Source organism: Leiobunum rupestre, chromosome 1 (assembly GCF_980474605.1).
Source record: "Leiobunum rupestre chromosome 1, qqLeiRupe1.1.hap1, whole genome shotgun sequence".
In the NCBI taxonomy this organism is placed as follows: domain Eukaryota; kingdom Metazoa; phylum Arthropoda; class Arachnida; order Opiliones; family Sclerosomatidae; genus Leiobunum; species Leiobunum rupestre.
This window is the reverse complement of record NC_143384.1, coordinates 24,186,898-24,206,651: the sequence shown is the minus strand read 5'-3', so window position 1 is coordinate 24,206,651 and position 19,754 is coordinate 24,186,898. Positions and strand designations below refer to the sequence as shown.

The following is a 19,754-nucleotide window of genomic DNA, read 5'->3' as shown; positions in this document are numbered from 1 at the left end:
CTTCAGGGAATCATGAAATCAAAAGCTACTATAGCATCTTCATTTTCTCAGTTCACTCGAATAGATTCCTAAATTGCAGATATTGGGAAAATAAGAATAGTTTCGTTCTATATTGGGAGCTTTGCTTTGTCCATTAACGACGAGTCGATAAAGCACGGAGGGTTGTTATCAAGTCCCATTTAAATGATATTACGCCAAAAACCAATAATCGAAGTACATTGAAGAGGAACTCACCCTCTCCCGTTGTCCAGGTGCATGGCGAAGCTATTGTTACCGTAGATTTTAAAGAATTCATAGTGGTGCCTATCCATGTTACCTATCAAAAATTCAAAACACGCAACGTTAAAATAAAAAATAAAAATCACAGTATCAGATAAATTATGTCGAAAATATCGATCAAATATTGGAAAGATTTTGAAATATTCAACGGTAACACCATAAGTAACATAATTCTTATAATAAGTGTGACACTGACAATTGTTTTAATGCTAATTTTCTGACCGAACACTGGAGGGTATAATCATCCTAAAATAAGAAACAATAAGTGCGACACTATCGTTTTAATTTTAATTCACTGACTCAATCTTTTTTAGACACTGAATGGTAGAATCATAAGTAAGATAAATATAATAATAAGTGTGACACTTCCAATTGTTTTATTGCAATTTTCTAATCGACACTTCTTTCGACACTGAAGGCTAGAATCATAAGTAACATAAAAACTATAAGTATGAAACTATCGTTTTATTGCTAATTTTCTGACCTAATTGTTTAAGACACTGAATGGTAGAATCATAAGTAACATAAAACACAAAAAGTGTTACATTAACGTTTCAATGCTAATTTTCTGACCCAACCTTTTTTCAACGCTGAAGGGTAAAATCATAAGCAAGATAAATGTTTTAAGTGTGACACTTCCAATTGTTTTATTGCAATTTTCTAATCGACACTGAAGACTAGTATCAAAAGTAACATAAAACCAATAAGTATGACACTATCGCTTTAATGCTAATTACTGACATAACCTTTTTTTCGACACTGAAGGCTAGAATCATAAGCAAGATAAAAACAATAAGTGTGATACTATCGTTTCAATGCTTATTTTATGACCCAACCTTTTTTTCTACGCTGAAGGGTAAAATCATAAGCAAGATAAAAATAAGTGTGAAACTTTCAATTGTTTTCTTGCTAATTTTCTAATCGGATTTTTTTCGACACTAAAGGCTAGAATCAAAAGTAACATAAAACCAATAAGTATGACACTGACTATTATTTTAATGCTTATTTTCTGATCGAACCTTGTTTCGTCACTGACATTCTAGCCTATTAAGCTCCGACTCGGACTCGCAACCTAAATGGGTAGGGCATTATCGTCCTTGGAAGTGCTATGTTTCACCTTGGGCCTATTTAGACACTAGAACTAGACCGTGATTTCTCTGAAAAAACAGATCGGTGAAAATCTTTGCGTACAGACATACTTATGATAATTATGTTACTTATGGTATAGCTAACTTGTAAGTAAATTGGGGAATGAATTTCTAAAGAATGAGAGATTAAACCGGTGAAGATAGCACTCGGAGACGTGTAAGGAATTACGCTTTTAATTAGTTTAAAAGTTCATTCTACAATTTCATTTCCAAGTTAGAAAATAGATCTTGGTGACCAAGGCTTACGTTTTTCAATTGAAACCACAAATGATAATATGATCGTGCGAAATAGTGTATTTTCGAAAATACTAAAAACCACGATGTCAGAAGTAAATAGAACATTCGGAAGTTCGTTACTGTCGAAATAATACCGAATCGTTGTTTCTTATTTTAATTATTTATTACGGGCAATATTTTTTTTCAGTATTTTTGATTATTTATAGTACAGGGCCCCCACTCAAATCTTTAATTTTTTTATAGGAAAAATAGGATTATATTTCTAAAAATATAGGACTTTATAGGATTATTTTTCAAAATTATAGGACTTTATAGGACTATTATTTCAAAATTATAGGATTTTATAGGACTATATATGCTATTTCATTTACTAACTTTATGCATTTAAAAAATTCTTTGATTTACACTTAAAAAATAGGAACTATTTAACCATTTTATCACAAAAAATACTAGTAGCTAATAAAATAATAGACTAGAATGACTTTGTATAGGAATTTATCCTTTAGCTAATTCTAGCAAATTAATTGAGTAGCGGGATTTGAAATGGGCAAAATATCAAACTTATAGGATTTAATGGGACTTTTTGGGGATTTTGCTAAAAATATACGATGCTATAGGACATTTTGGAAAATATAGGATTTTATAGGATTAATAGGACTTATGTGGGCCCTGACATAATTATTTCGTCATTTACTTATGACATCGCGTTTTCTTTGGCATTTTATAAAATAAGCTGTTTAGCAATATTATATCGTGACCCATTTCGGGTCGGTTTGCTATTAAACGGAAGTGGTGCGTAATAAAATATCAGTGGTGCGTAATGGTGCATAATGGGTGCCTTTTATATAGTCGGTTATTTTTTGAAAACGGCACAAGGGGGCGCCAACTTAACCGACCCTGATATTTCGCGAGATTAAATATTCATTTGCGGTTTCAATTGCCAAAAGCTGTTCACTAACTGTAAATAAAAACTGCAGAATTTAAATTTTTCTTAAATTTAAAAATTAGATGATCCCCTACTTCATAAATATACCCTGGAAATTAGATGATCCCCTACTTCATAAATATACCCTGGAAATTAGATGATCCCCTACTTCATAAATATACCCTGGAAATTAGATGATCCCCTACTTCATAAATATACCCTGAAAATTAGATGATCCCCTACTTCATAAATATACCCTGGAAATTAGATGATCCCCTACTTCATAAATATACCCTGGAGATGATCCCCTACTTCATAAATATACCCTGGAAATTAGATGATCCCCTACTTCATAAATATACCCTGGAAATTAGATGATCCCCTACTTCATAAATATACCCTGAAAATTAGATGATCCCCTACTTCATAAATATACCCTGGAAATTAGATGATCCCCTACTTCATAAATATACTCTGGAAATTAGATGATCCCCTACTTCATAAATATACCCTGGAAATTAGATGATCCCCTACTTCATAAATATACCCTGGAAATTAGATGATCCCCTACTTCATAAATATACCCTGGAAATTAGATGATCCCCTACTTCATAAATATACCCTGGAAATTAGATGATCCCCTACTTCATAAATATACCCTGGAAATTAGATGATCCCCTACTTCATAAATATACCCTGGAAATTAGATGATCCCCTACTTCATAAATATACCCTGGAAATTAGATGATCCCCTACTTCATAAATATACCCTGGAAATTAGATGATCCCCTACTTCATAAATATACCCTGGAAATTAGATGATCCCCTACTTCATAAATATACCCTGGAAATTAGATGATCCCCTACTTCATAAATATACCCTGGAAATTAGATGATCCCCTACTTCATAAATATACCCTGAAAATTAGATGATCCCCTACTTCATAAATATACCCTGGAAATTAGATGATCCCCTACTTCATAAATATACCCTGGAAATTAGATGATCCCCTACTTCATAAATATACCCTGGAAATTAGATGATCCCCTACTTCATAAATATACCCTGGAAATTAGATGATCCCCTACTTCATAAATATACCCTGGAAATTAGATGATCCCCTACTTCATAAATATACCCTGGAAATTAGATGATCCCCTACTTCATAAATATACCCTGGAAATTAGATGATCCCCTACTTCATAAATATACCCTGGAAATTAGATGATCCCCTACTTCATAAATATACCCTGAAAATTAGATGATCCCCTACTTCATAAATATACCCTGGAAATTAGATGATCCCCTACTTCATAAATATACCCTGAAAATTAGATGATCCCCTACTTCATAAATATACCCTGGAAATTAGATGATCCCCTACTTCATAAATATACCCTGGAAATTAGATGATCCCCTACTTCATAAATATACCCTGGAAATTAGATGATCCCCTACTTCATAAATATACCCTGGAAATTAGATGATCCCCTACTTCATAAATATACCCTGAAAATTAGATGATCCCCTACTTCATAAATATACCCTGGAAATTAGATGATCCCCTACTTCATAAATATACCCTGGAAATTAGATGATCCCCTACTTCATAAATATACCCTGAAAATTAGATGATCCCCTACTTCATAAATATACCCTGGAAATTAGATGATCCCCTACTTCATAAATATACCCTGAAAATTAGATGATCCCCTACTTCATAAATATACCCTGGAAATTAGATGATCCCCTACTTCATAAAAATACCCTGGAAATTAGATCATCCCCTACTTCATAAATATACCCTGGAAATTAGATGATCCCCTACTTCATAAATATACCCTGGAAATTAGATGATCCCCTACTTCATAAATATACCCTGAAAATTAGATGATCCCCTACTTCATAAATATACCCTGGAAATTAGATGATCCCCTACTTCATAAATATACCCTGGAAATTAGATGATCCCCTACTTCATAAATATACCCTGGAAATTAGATGATCCCCTACTTCATAAATATACCCTGAAAATTAGATGATCCCCTACTTCATAAATATACCCTGGAAATTAGATGATCCCCTACTTCATAAATATACCCTGGAAATTAGATGATCCCCTACTTCATAAATATACCCTGGAAATTAGATGATCCCCTACTTCATAAATATACCCTGGAAATTAGATGATCCCCTACTTCATAAATATACCCTGAAAATTAGATGATCCCCTACTTCATAAATATACCCTGGAAATTAGATGATCCCCTACTTCGTAAATATACTCTGGAGATGATCCCCTACTTCATAAATATACCCTGGAAATTAGATGATCCCCTACTTCATAAATATACCCTGGAAATTAGATGATCCCCTACTTCATAAATATACCCTGAAAATTAGATGATCCCCTACTTCATAAATATACCCTGGAAATTAGATGATCCCCTACTTCATAAATATACTCTGGAAATTAGATGATCCCCTACTTCATAAATATACCCTGGAAATTAGATGATCCCCTACTTCATAAATATACCCTGGAAATTAGATGATCCCCTACTTCATAAATATACCCTGGAAATTAGATGATCCCCTACTTCATAAATATACCCTGGAAATTAGATGATCCCCTACTTCATAAATATACCCTGAAAATTAGATGATCCCCTACTTCATAAATATACCCTGGAAATTAGATGATCCCCTACTTCATAAATATACCCTGGAAATTAGATGATCCCCTACTTCATAAATATACCCTGGAAATTAGATGATCCCCTACTTCATAAATATACCCTGAAAATTAGATGATCCCCTACTTCATAAATATACCCTGGAAATTAGATGATCCCCTACTTCATAAATATACCCTGAAAATTAGATGATCCCCTACTTCATAAATATACCCTGAAAATTAGATGATCCCCTACTTCATAAATATACCCTGGAAATTAGATGATCCCCTACTTCATAAATATACCCTGGAAATTAGATGATCCCCTACTTCATAAATATACCCTGGAAATTAGATGATCCCCTACTTCATAAATATACCCTGGAAATTAGATGATCCCCTACTTCATAAATATACCCTGGAAATTAGATGATCCCCTACTTCATAAATATACCCTGGAAATTAGATGATCCCCTACTTCATAAATATACCCTGGAAATTAGATGATCCCCTACTTCATAAATATACCCTGGAAATTAGATGATCCCCTACTTCATAAATATACCCTGGAAATTAGATGATCCCCTACTTCATAAATATACCCTGGAAATTAGATGATCCCCTACTTCATAAATATACCCTGAAAATTAGATGATCCCCTACTTCATAAATATACCCTGGAAATTAGATGATCCCCTACTTCATAAATATACCCTGGAAATTAGATGATCCCCTACTTCATAAATATACCCTGAAAATTAGATGATCCCCTACTTCATAAATATACCCTGGAAATTAGATGATCCCCTACTTCATAAATATACCCTGGAAATTAGATGATCCCCTACTTCATAAATATACCCTGGAAATTAGATGATCCCCTACTTCATAAATATACCCTGAAAATTAGATGATCCCCTACTTCATAAATATACCCTGGAAATTAGATGATCCCCTACTTCATAAATATACCCTGGAAATTAGATGATCCCCTACTTCATAAATATACCCTGGAAATTAGATGATCCCCTACTTCATAAATATACCCTGGAAATTAGATGATCCCCTACTTCATAAATATACCCTGAAAATTAGATGATCCCCTACTTCATAAATATACCCTGGAAATTAGATGATCCCCTACTTCGTAAATATACTCTGGAGATGATCCCCTACTTCATAAATATACCCTGGAAATTAGATGATCCCCTACTTCATAAATATACCCTGGAAATTAGATGATCCCCTACTTCATAAATATACCCTGAAAATTAGATGATCCCCTACTTCATAAATATACCCTGGAAATTAGATGATCCCCTACTTCATAAATATACTCTGGAAATTAGATGATCCCCTACTTCATAAATATACCCTGGAAATTAGATGATCCCCTACTTCATAAATATACCCTGGAAATTAGATGATCCCCTACTTCATAAATATACCCTGGAAATTAGATGATCCCCTACTTCATAAATATACCCTGGAAATTAGATGATCCCCTACTTCATAAATATACCCTGAAAATTAGATGATCCCCTACTTCATAAATATACCCTGGAAATTAGATGATCCCCTACTTCATAAATATACCCTGGAAATTAGATGATCCCCTACTTCATAAATATACCCTGGAAATTAGATGATCCCCTACTTCATAAATATACCCTGAAAATTAGATGATCCCCTACTTCATAAATATACCCTGGAAATTAGATGATCCCCTACTTCATAAATATACCCTGAAAATTAGATGATCCCCTACTTCATAAATATACCCTGAAAATTAGATGATCCCCTACTTCATAAATATACCCTGGAAATTAGATGATCCCCTACTTCATAAATATACCCTGGAAATTAGATGATCCCCTACTTCATAAATATACCCTGGAAATTAGATGATCCCCTACTTCATAAATATACCCTGGAAATTAGATGATCCCCTACTTCATAAATATACCCTGGAAATTAGATGATCCCCTACTTCATAAATATACCCTGGAAATTAGATGATCCCCTACTTCATAAATATACCCTGGAAATTAGATGATCCCCTACTTCATAAATATACCCTGGAAATTAGATGATCCCCTACTTCATAAATATACCCTGGAAATTAGATGATCCCCTACTTCATAAATATACCCTGGAAATTAGATGATCCCCTACTTCATAAATATACCCTGAAAATTAGATGATCCCCTACTTCATAAATATACCCTGGAAATTAGATGATCCCCTACTTCATAAATATACCCTGGAAATTAGATGATCCCCTACTTCATAAATATACCCTGGAAATTAGATGATCCCCTACTTCATAAATATACCCTGAAAATTAGATGATCCCCTACTTCATAAATATACCCTGGAAATTAGATGATCCCCTACTTCATAAATATACCCTGGAAATTAGATGATCCCCTACTTCATAAATATACCCTGGAAATTAGATGATCCCCTACTTCATAAATATACCCTGGAAATTAGATGATCCCCTACTTCATAAATATACCCTGAAAATTAGATGATCCCCTACTTCATAAATATACCCTGGAAATTAGATGATCCCCTACTTCATAAATATACTCTGGAGATGATCCCCTACTTCATAAATATACCCTGGAAATTAGATGATCCCCTACTTCATAAATATACCCTGGAAATTAGATGATCCCCTACTTCATAAATATACCCTGAAAATTAGATGATCCCCTACTTCATAAATATACCCTGGAAATTAGATGATCCCCTACTTCATAAATATACTCTGGAAATTAGATGATCCCCTACTTCATAAATATACCCTGGAAATTAGATGATCCCCTACTTCATAAATATACCCTGGAAATTAGATGATCCCCTACTTCATAAATATACCCTGGAAATTAGATGATCCCCTACTTCATAAATATACCCTGGAAATTAGATGATCCCCTACTTCATAAATATACCCTGAAAATTAGATGATCCCCTACTTCATAAATATACCCTGGAAATTAGATGATCCCCTACTTCATAAATATACCCTGGAAATTAGATGATCCCCTACTTCATAAATATACCCTGGAAATTAGATGATCCCCTACTTCATAAATATACCATGAAAATTAGATGATCCCCTACTTCATAAATATACCCTGGAAATTAGATGATCCCCTACTTCATAAATATACCCTGGAAATTAGATGATCCCCTACTTTATAAATATACCCTGAAAATTAGATGATCCCCTACTTCATAAATATACCCTGGAAATTAGATGATCCCCTACTTCATAAATATACCCTGGAAATTAGATGATCCCCTACTTCATAAATATACCCTGGAAATTAGATGATCCCCTACTTCATAAATATACCCTGGAAATTAGATGATCCCCTACTTCATAAATATACCCTGGAAATTAGATGATCCCCTACTTCATAAATATACCCTGGAAATTAGATGATCCCCTACTTCATAAATATACCCTGGAAATTAGATGATCCCCTACTTCATAAATATACCATGAAAATTAGATGATCCCCTACTTCATAAATATACCCTGGAAATTAGATGATCCCCTACTTCATAAATATACCCTGAAAATTAGATGATCCCCTACTTCATAAATATACCCTGGAAATTAGATGATCCCCTACTTCATAAATATACCCTGGAAATTAGATGATCCCCTACTTCATAAATATACCCTGGAAATTAGATGATCCCCTACTTCATAAATATACCCTGGAAATTAGATGATCCCCTACTTCATAAATATACCCTGAAAATTAGATGATCCCCTACTTCATAAATATACCCTGGAAATTAGATGATCCCCTACTTCATAAATATACCCTGGAAATTAGATGATCCCCTACTTCATAAATATACCCTGAAAATTAGATGATCCCCTACTTCATAAATATACCCTGGAAATTAGATGATCCCCTACTTCATAAATATACCCTGGAAATTAGATGATCCCCTACTTCATAAATATACCCTGGAAATTAGATGATCCCCTACTTCATAAATATACCCTGGAAATTAGATGATCCCCTACTTCATAAATATACCCTGAAAATTAGATGATCCCCTACTTCATAAATATACCCTGGAAATTAGATGATCCCCTACTTCATAAATATACCCTGGAAATTAGATGATCCCCTACTTCATAAATATACCCTGAAAATTAGATGATCCCCTACTTCATAAATATACCCTGGAAATTAGATGATCCCCTACTTCATAAATATACCCTGGAAATTAGATGATCCCCTACTTCATAAATATACCCTGGAAATTAGATGATCCCCTACTTCATAAATATACCCTGGAAATTAGATGATCCCCTACTTCATAAATATACCCTGGAAATTAGATGATCCCCTACTTCATAAATATACCCTGGAAATTAGATGATCCCCTACTTCATAAATATACCCTGGAAATTAGATGATCCCCTACTTCATAAATATACCCTGGAAATAAGATGATCCCCTACTTCATAAATATACCCTGAAAATTAGATGATCCCCTACTTCATAAATATACCCTGGAAATTAGATGATCCCCTACTTCATAAATATACCCTGGAAATTAGATGATCCCCTACTTCATAAATATACCCTGAAAATTAGATGATCCCCTACTTCATAAATATACCCTGAAAATTAGATGATCCCCTACTTCATAAATATACCCTGGAAATTAGATGATCCCCTACTTCATAAATATACCCTGAAAATTAGATGATCCCCTACTTCATAAATATACCCTGAAAATTAGATGATCCCCTACTTCATAAATATACCCTGAAAATTAGATGATCCCCTACTTCATAAATATACCCTGGAAATTAGATGATCCCCTACTTCATAAATATACCCTGGAAATTAGATGATCCCCTACTTCATAAATATACCCTGGAAATTAGATGATCCCCTACTTCATAAATATACCCTGGAAATTAGATGATCCCCTACTTCATAAATATACCCTGGAAATTAGATGATCCCCTACTTCATAAATATACCCTGGAAATTAGATGATCCCCTACTTCATAAATATACCCTGGAAATTAGATGATCCCCTACTTCATAAATATACCCTGGAAATTAGATGATCCCCTACTTCATAAATATACCCTGGAAATTAGATGATCCCCTACTTCATAAATATACCCTGAAAATTAGATGATCCCCTACTTCATAAATATACCCTGGAAATTAGATGATCCCCTACTTCATAAATATACCCTGGAAATTAGATGATCCCCTACTTCATAAATATACCCTGGAAATTAGATGATCCCCTACTTCATAAATATACCCTGGAAATTAGATGATCCCCTACTTCATAAATATACCCTGGAAATTAGATGATCCCCTACTTCATAAATATACCCTGGAAATTAGATGATCCCCTACTTCATAAATATACCCTGAAAATTAGATGATCCCCTACTTCATAAATATACCCTGGAAATTAGATGATCCCCTACTTCATAAATATACCCTGGAAATTAGATGATCCCCTACTTCATAAATATACCCTGGAAATTAGATGATCCCCTACTTCATAAATATACCCTGAAAATTAGATGATCCCCTACTTCATAAATATACCCTGGAAATTAGATGATCCCCTACTTCATAAATATACCCTGGAAATTAGATGATCCCCTACTTCATAAATATACCCTGAAAATTAGATGATCCCCTACTTCATAAATATACCCTGGAAATTAGATGATCCCCTACTTCATAAATATACCCTGGAAATTAGATGATCCCCTACTTCATAAATATACCCTGGAAATTAGATGATCCCCTACTTCATAAATATACCCTGAAAATTAGATGATCCCCAACTTCATAAATATACCCTGGAAATTAGATGATCCCCTACTTCATAAATATACCCTGGAAATTAGATGATCCCCTACTTCATAAATATACCCTGAAAATTAGATGATCCCCTACTTCATAAATATACCCTGAAAATTAGATGATCCCCTACTTCATAAATATACCCTGGAAATTAGATGATCCCCTACTTCATAAATATACCCTGGAAATTAGATGATCCCCTACTTCATAAATATACCCTGAAAATTAGATGATCCCCTACTTCATAAATATACCCTGGAAATTAGATGATCCCCTACTTCATAAATATACCCTGGAAATTAGATGATCCCCTACTTCATAAATATACCCTGGAAATTAGATGATCCCCTACTTCATAAATATACCCTGGAAATTAGATGATCCCCTACTTCATAAATATACCCTGGAAATTAGATGATCCCCTACTTCATAAATATACCCTGGAAATTAGATGATCCCCTACTTCATAAATATACCCTGGAAATAAGATGATCCCCTACTTCATAAATATACACTGAAAATTAGATGATCCCCTACTTCATAAATATACCCTGGAAATTAGATGATCCCCTACTTCATAAATATACCCTGGAAATTAGATGATCCCCTACTTCATAAATATACCCTGGAAATTAGATGATCCCCTACTTCATAAATATACCCTGAAAATTAGATGATCCCCTACTTCATAAATATACCCTGAAAATTAGATGATCCCCTACTTCATAAATATACCCTGGAAATTAGATGATCCCCTACTTCATAAATATACCCTGGAAATTAGATGATCCCCTACTTCATAAATATACCCTGAAAATTAGATGATCCCCTACTTCATAAATATACCCTGGAAATTAGATGATCCCCTACTTCATAAATATACCCTGGAAATTAGATGATCCCCTACTTCATAAATATACCCTGGAAATTAGATTATCCCCTACTTCATAAATATACCCTGGAAATTAGATGATCCCCTACTTCATAAATATACCCTGGAAATTAGATGATCCCCTACTTCATAAATATACCCTGGAAATTAGATGATCCCCTACTTCATAAATATACCCTGAAAATTAGATGATCCCCTACTTCATAAATATACCCTGGAAATTAGATGATCCCCTACTTCATAAATATACCCTGGAAATTAGATGATCCCCTACTTCATAAATATACCCTGGAAATTAGATGATCCCCTACTTCATAAATATACCCTGGAAATTAGATGATCCCCTACTTCATAAATATACCCTGGAAATTAGATGATCCCCTACTTCATAAATATACCCTGGAAATTAGATGATCCCCTACTTCATAAATATACCCTGGAAATTAGATGATCCCCTACTTCATAAATATACCCTGAAAATTAGATGATCCCCTACTTCATAAATATACCCTGGAAATTAGATGATCCCCTACTTCATAAATATACCCTGGAAATTAGATGATCCCCTACTTCATAAATATACCCTGGAAATTAGATGATCCCCTACTTCATAAATATACCCTGAAAATTAGATGATCCCCTACTTCATAAATATACCCTGGAAATTAGATGATCCCCTACTTCATAAATATACCCTGGAAATTAGATGATCCCCTACTTCATAAATATACCCTGAAAATTAGATGATCCCCTACTTCATAAATATACCCTGGAAATTAGATGATCCCCTACTTCATAAATATACCCTGGAAATTAGATGATCCCCTACTTCATAAATATACCCTGGAAATTAGATGATCCCCTACTTCATAAATATACCCTGGAAATTAGATGATCCCCTACTTCATAAATATACCCTGGAAATTAGATGATCCCCTACTTCATAAATATACCCTGGAAATTAGATGATCCCCTACTTCATAAATATACCCTGGAAATTAGATGATCCCCTACTTCATAAATATACCCTGGAAATTAGATGATCCCCTACTTCATAAATATACCCTGGAAATTAGATGATCCCCTACTTCATAAATATACCCTGGAAATTAGATGATCCCCTACTTCATAAATATACCCTGGAAATTAGATGATCCCCTACTTCATAAATATACCCTGGAAATTAGATGATCCCCTACTTCATAAATATACCCTGGAAATTAGATGATCCCCTACTTCATAAATATACCCTGGAAATTAGATGATCCCCTACTTCATAAATATACCCTGAAAATTAGATGATCCCCTACTTCATAAATATACCCTGGAAATTAGATGATCCCCTACTTCATAAATATACCCTGGAAATTAGATGATCCCCTACTTCATAAATATACCCTGGAAATTAGATGATCCCCTACTTCATAAATATACCCTGGAAATTAGATGATCCCCTACTTCATAAATATACCCTGGAAATTAGATGATCCCCTACTTCATAAATATACCCTGGAAATTAGATGATCCCCTACTTCATAAATATACCCTGAAAATTAGATGATCCCCTACTTCATAAATATACCCTGGAAATTAGATGATCCCCTACTTCATAAATATACCCTGGAAATTAGATGATCCCCTACTTCATAAATATACCCTGAAAATTAGATGATCCCCTACTTCATAAATATACCCTGGAAATTAGATGATCCCCTACTTCATAAATATACCCTGGAAATTAGATGATCCCCTACTTCATAAATATACCCTGGAAATTAGATGATCCCCTACTTCATAAATATACCCTGGAAATTAGATGATCCCCTACTTCATAAATATACCCTGGAAATTAGATGATCCCCTACTTCATAAATATACCCTGAAAATTAGATGATCCCCTACTTCATAAATATACCCTGAAAATTAGATGATCCCCTACTTCATAAATATACCCTGGAAATTAGATGATCCCCTACTTCATAAATATACCCTGGAAATTAGATGATCCCCTACTTCATAAATATACCCTGAAAATTAGATGATCCCCTACTTCATAAATATACCCTGGAAATTAGATGATCCCCTACTTCATAAATATACCCTGGAAATTAGATGATCCCCTACTTCATAAATATACCCTGAAAATTAGATGATCCCCTACTTCATAAATATACCCTGGAAATTAGATGATCCCCTACTTCATAAATATACCCTGGAAATTAGATGATCCCCTACTTCATAAATATACCCTGGAAATTAGATGATCCCCTACTTCATAAATATACCCTGGAAATTAGATGATCCCCTACTTCATAAATATACCCTGGAAATTAGATGATCCCCTACTTCATAAATATACCCTGGAAATTAGATGATCCCCTACTTCATAAATATACCCTGGAAATTAGATGATCCCCTACTTCATAAATATACCCTGAAAATTAGATGATCCCCTACTTCATAAATATACCCTGGAAATTAGATGATCCCCTACTTCATAAATATACCCTGGAAATTAGATGATCCCCTACTTCATAAATATACCCTGGAAATTAGATGATCCCCTACTTCATAAATATACCCTGGAAATTAGATGATCCCCTACTTCATAAATATACCCTGGAAATTAGATGATCCCCTACTTCATAAATATACCCTGGAAATTAGATGATCCCCTACTTCATAAATATACCCTGGAAATTAGATGATCCCCTACTTCATAAATATACCCTGAAAATTAGATGATCCCCTACTTCATAAATATACCCTGGAAATTAGATGATCCCCTACTTCATAAATATACCCTGGAAATTAGATGATCCCCTACTTCATAAATATACCCTGGAAATTAGATGATCCCCTACTTCATAAATATACCCTGGAAATTAGATGATCCCCTACTTCATAAATATACCCTGGAAATTAGATGATCCCCTACTTCATAAATATACCCTGGAAATTAGATGATCCCCTACTTCATAAATATACCCTGAAAATTAGATGATCCCCTACTTCATAAATATACCCTGGAAATTAGATGATCCCCTACTTCATAAATATACCCTGGAAATTAGATGATCCCCTACTTCATAAATATACCCTGAAAATTAGATGATCCCCTACTTCATAAATATACCCTGGAAATTAGATGATCCCCTACTTCATAAATATACCCTGGAAATTAGATGATCCCCTACTTCATAAATATACCCTGAAAATTAGATGATCCCCTACTTCATAAATATACCCTGGAAATTAGATGATCCCCTACTTCATAAATATATCCTGGAAATTAGATGATCCCCTACTTCATAAATATACCCTGAAAATTAGATGATCCCCTACTTCATAAATATACCCTGGAAATTAGATGATCCCCTACTTCATAAATATACCCTGGAAATTAGATGATCCCCTACTTCATAAATATACCCTGGAAATTAGATGATCCCCTACTTCATAAATATACCCTGGAAATTAGATGATCCCCTACTTCATAAATATACCCTGGAAATTAGATGATCCCCTACTTCATAAATATACCCTGAAAATTAGATGATCCCCTACTTCATAAATATACCCTGGAAATTAGATGATCCCCTACTTCATAAATATACCCTGGAAATTAGATGATCCCCTACTTCATAAATATACCCTGGAAATTAGATGATCCCCTACTTCATAAATATACCCTGAAAATTAGATGATCCCCTACTTCATAAATATACCCTGGAAATTAGATGATCCCCTACTTCATAAATATACCCTGGAAATTAGATGATCCCCTACTTCATAAATATACCCTGAAAATTAGATGATCCCCTACTTCTTAAATATACCCTGAAAATTAGATGATCCCCTACTTCTTAAATATACCCTGAAAATTTCAAAACTCTACCTATTATAGTTTTTGAAATAAAAACCTTTTCTCAACCAAATAAGACACCCTAAAGAAAACGGAAGTAAACGAACAAAAATGGCGATGCATCCGGTTTGTTTTCAAGTAAAATTGGTACGAAGAGATATAATAAAAAAGCTACACCAACCCGTTAAAAAGTCGAAAATGGCCAAATCCATGAGATCAGGAAGCCTGCGTCCCTCGTCGTAAGGGGGCGTCTTGCGCACGACGTTGCAGTAAGCGTCGTCCAGCTCCCAGGGCGCCTTCCGCCGCTTGTGGTAGGACCTCCTCCAGGGGTGGCGCACCGCCTTGCGCGCCGCCAGGCTCTTGGGGGGCAGGAACGCCGAGAAGCTGCCCTCCAGGACGTCCGGCGACCCGCAGACCGCATGCGCAGTGTCGCAGTAGTAAAGGCACTGACCGTGAAAGCACAGATTGTTCGCTGAAGGCAAACGGAATACTCATTCATTTTAAATTACAATTTTCATCCATATATTTAAAAATGAACAAAAGCCTAATAATAATAATAATCAGCTAGGCCATAGATAAAATAGCTTCGTCTATAGATAGGAAACTTCAATGGGGCAAACTGACTCTCACGAGATTGCCCTGACATCTCGTGACTGCGCCAGTTGGCTGTGTTCTCAAGAGCGTAGAACGTATTGAGAAATTTGAGGTTGGAGTTTTGTGAATAAACGTATTTTGCAAGCTAAATGTCTTCAAATATACCAGAAATTGCGTTTAAAACGAACTTGAAATCTTTACTGAATGCTATTTCTGTATAGTGCTATTTTTTTAAATTTGCTCTCAGTTCAAGAAAAAGTACTTTTAATACATATAGCTCGCTTAAGCCTTTGCAATTGGGATTGCCTTACACCAAGGTTCTAGTACGGACTTCGTGTAGTGCGAACTTCACCAAATAATATTATTCGGGTGCCGCCACCAGATGTCGGCCAAAATTCTGGCGTCACTTCTACAACATGAAGTTTCCTATCTATATACGAAGTTATTTTATCTATGAGCTAGGCTAATACCCAAAGACTATATATACTCTTCGCTTACTAGACAGGCGCGTTCAATGGCCCAACTTGCATACGATAGCAGACGCTGGTCCAAATTTTCCCCGCGCTACAGCAGTGCAAACAGTGGCGCCTCAAACGGCTGGTCAAAAGCCTTCTGCCGTGTCTCGAAAGTAGGGTGGCGGAGTGGTTAGCACTTTCGCCTCGCAGCAAGAGGAGCCGGGTTCGATCCCAGCTTGTGGCACTGGGTGAAAACTCGGAACAAATCCTACCGCGTTGAGTTTGCAAGTTCTCTCCCCACTGGTTTGAGGGGTTTTCCCCCGAGCTCTTCGGTTTCCTATTCCATAAATACTTGTACAGGTTAACGGTAATAGTGAGTGTAGGGAGCTGTTGGCGAAGCGTGGCTTGCCACCACCCTCCTACGCATTGTAACCCGGCCACCTGAATTAAAGGCTTTAAAAGTCGCTCGATGACTTAGGCCTATGGTAGTGCCTAGTAATATAGAAAGCCAGCTACTTTGAAGCGCGCACTGCTTAATATTTAATAGGTCCAAGTCATCGAGCGACTTTTAATGCCATTAATTCAGGCGGCCTGGTTATATTGCGTAGGAGGGTGGTAGCAGCACCCGAACCAACAGCTCCGACACTCAATATTACCGTTAACCTCAAGGGGATACCGAAGAACTCAGCCGGAAATCCCTTTAGACCGGTCAGGAGAAAACTTGCAAACTTCGTTTCATACAGTGCCACAAGCTGCGAGGCGAAAGTGCTAACCACTCCACCTTCTACTGACATGTTAAAACATCGAAATTTGCCAACTTTGCGAAACACTGCCAAATCATTATTTAGTCGATAACAATATCGACTAAATAATAATTTAAACAAAAATTAAAAAAATAAATTTTCAATGAGACTATGCGATCTCCATTAATACAGTTTAATTTGTAATAGGCCTTCCTATAAATTAACGTGGCCAACTTGTTAACTGTTTTTTTCTTCTAACTTGCACCATGCTTCCCCAGCTCTGCCACTAAAGAGAGCTAATGAATTCGTCCATAGGTTTGACTTCACAGTCAATTTCAAAAACAAGTCGTAGCGAATTTATGGAGAGGTCTATTCTTTCGATGGTCTTATAATAAAGATTTTGTATTTTTCAGCGCCATCCGTGTAAACGTAGCCGAACCAGTCGTCATGAAAGTATCCATTGGATACTAGAAAATACTAAAAGCCCTTTAAACCTAGTCTACATAGACGGAACACTTAACTTCATCTATCGAGGACAAACTTATAGTTACTTTGGTGGCGATAAATACGAGTGAAAACGCGATTATGATCACAGATTTAAAAATAATCACGTTCAGAAACGAAGCGAAGATTAGATTCAATAATTGGTCATTATTTCCTTTGTCTAGAGCTAGCCATTGTTACCAGGAAATTACACGCAGCGCCAAATTACCCCACGGCGTATGTGTGAACCAAATAAATTTAATTATGTATCAACGAGGATACGAAATCTCAATGAGGTTTGAATTCCTTATCCACCTCGATTATCTGAACCACCCAGTCTCCAAATGAGAGCAAACCTTATCCACCTCGCGCCGATAATCTGAACCACCCAGTCTCCAAATGAGAGCAAACCTTATCCACCTCGCGCCGATAATCTGAACCACCCAGTCTCCAAATGAGAGCAAACCTTATCCACCTCGCGCCGATAATCTGAACCACCCAGTCTCCAAATGAGAGCAAACCTTATCCACCTCGCGCCGATAATCTGAACCACCCAGTCTCCAAATGAGAGCAAAAATATAAAATAACAATTAATAAAATTATGTCTAAAAGACTAAAACAACCCAAAAAATGATAAAAGCTCGTCTAATAGCCATATAAAATAAACTTCGAAAACTTAATAAATACGTAATAAAACTCTAAAAAGGCAATTAATTTGGGAAACCCGCCTTTCACGAGATAAGTTTCAAAACGTCGAAAAATGAGGCCAAAACCGCAGCGGCAAGTATGAAAGCGCCTATTTTATTCACAAACAAAACGCCCTGTAAAATTCCCGACGGACGCCAAACTTCAAAAATTTATCTTTCGACGCTCGTGGCTCCCTCTCTGTTCCGGGGCCCGCGAAATTAATTAAAAGTTACGCGCCAGGGTGGAAACTAATAGCTCACCTTGGAATTTTACCTTCGCATTCGAAAAGGCTTTTAAATTTTAAACGTATTGTTTGTTTGTTTTAAATCAGTGCACGCCTCATTTTCTATAGCCAAGGCTTAGTAAATACGAGATGAAGCGATCGCTATATTTTGCCACGAACTGGAAGCTTCGGGTTTAAGTAATTATGCACGCGAAACACCGGAATTTTATTTGTTTTTGGTTTTAGAGAAATACGCGTTATCAGAAGCAAATAATATATATTTTAAGAGAGAAGTGCGCTTCTAAGATGCCAAAATGAAACCTGTACCTTCAAGATAGATTTTAATGAGAGTGATTTAATAGCAAGGATATCATGAATCTATTCATTTCAACCATGAATATCGAACTGCATTAGGTAGTCTGACCTCAGTCGCTAGGATGGTAGGGGCTTAGCTATCATGACGTCGGTCACGCGCCGCCGCTCAAAAATTGCATTGAAGGGCCATGGATTAGTGTTTAATCCATGGAAGAACAACGTTTTGAAACTTGACTAACTTTCAGTGCCAAGGCTTAGCGTTATATTTTGTTTCTAAAATTTTAATACGCATCTTTTTGATTGAACGAAAATAGGTAAGCATATGAATAACATATTCCTTTA

At 35.5% G+C, this 19,754-nt stretch overlaps 1 protein-coding gene across 2 annotated transcripts in view; it reads right to left on the bottom strand.

Moving 5' to 3' along the window:
* LOC149961926 (extracellular serine/threonine protein CG31145) overlaps positions 1 to 19,754 on the bottom strand; it is a 190,401-nt gene that overhangs the window by 8,307 nt on the left and 162,340 nt on the right. For both annotated transcript variants that reach the window (XM_090177359.1, XM_090177369.1), the window contains 2 exons: positions 16,094 to 16,384; positions 235 to 316 (listed from right to left, as the gene is read on the bottom strand). In XM_090177359.1, coding sequence (XP_090033485.1) covers positions 235 to 316; positions 16,094 to 16,384 — 373 coding nt within the window. The remainder of the gene's footprint in view (positions 1 to 234; positions 317 to 16,093; positions 16,385 to 19,754) is intronic.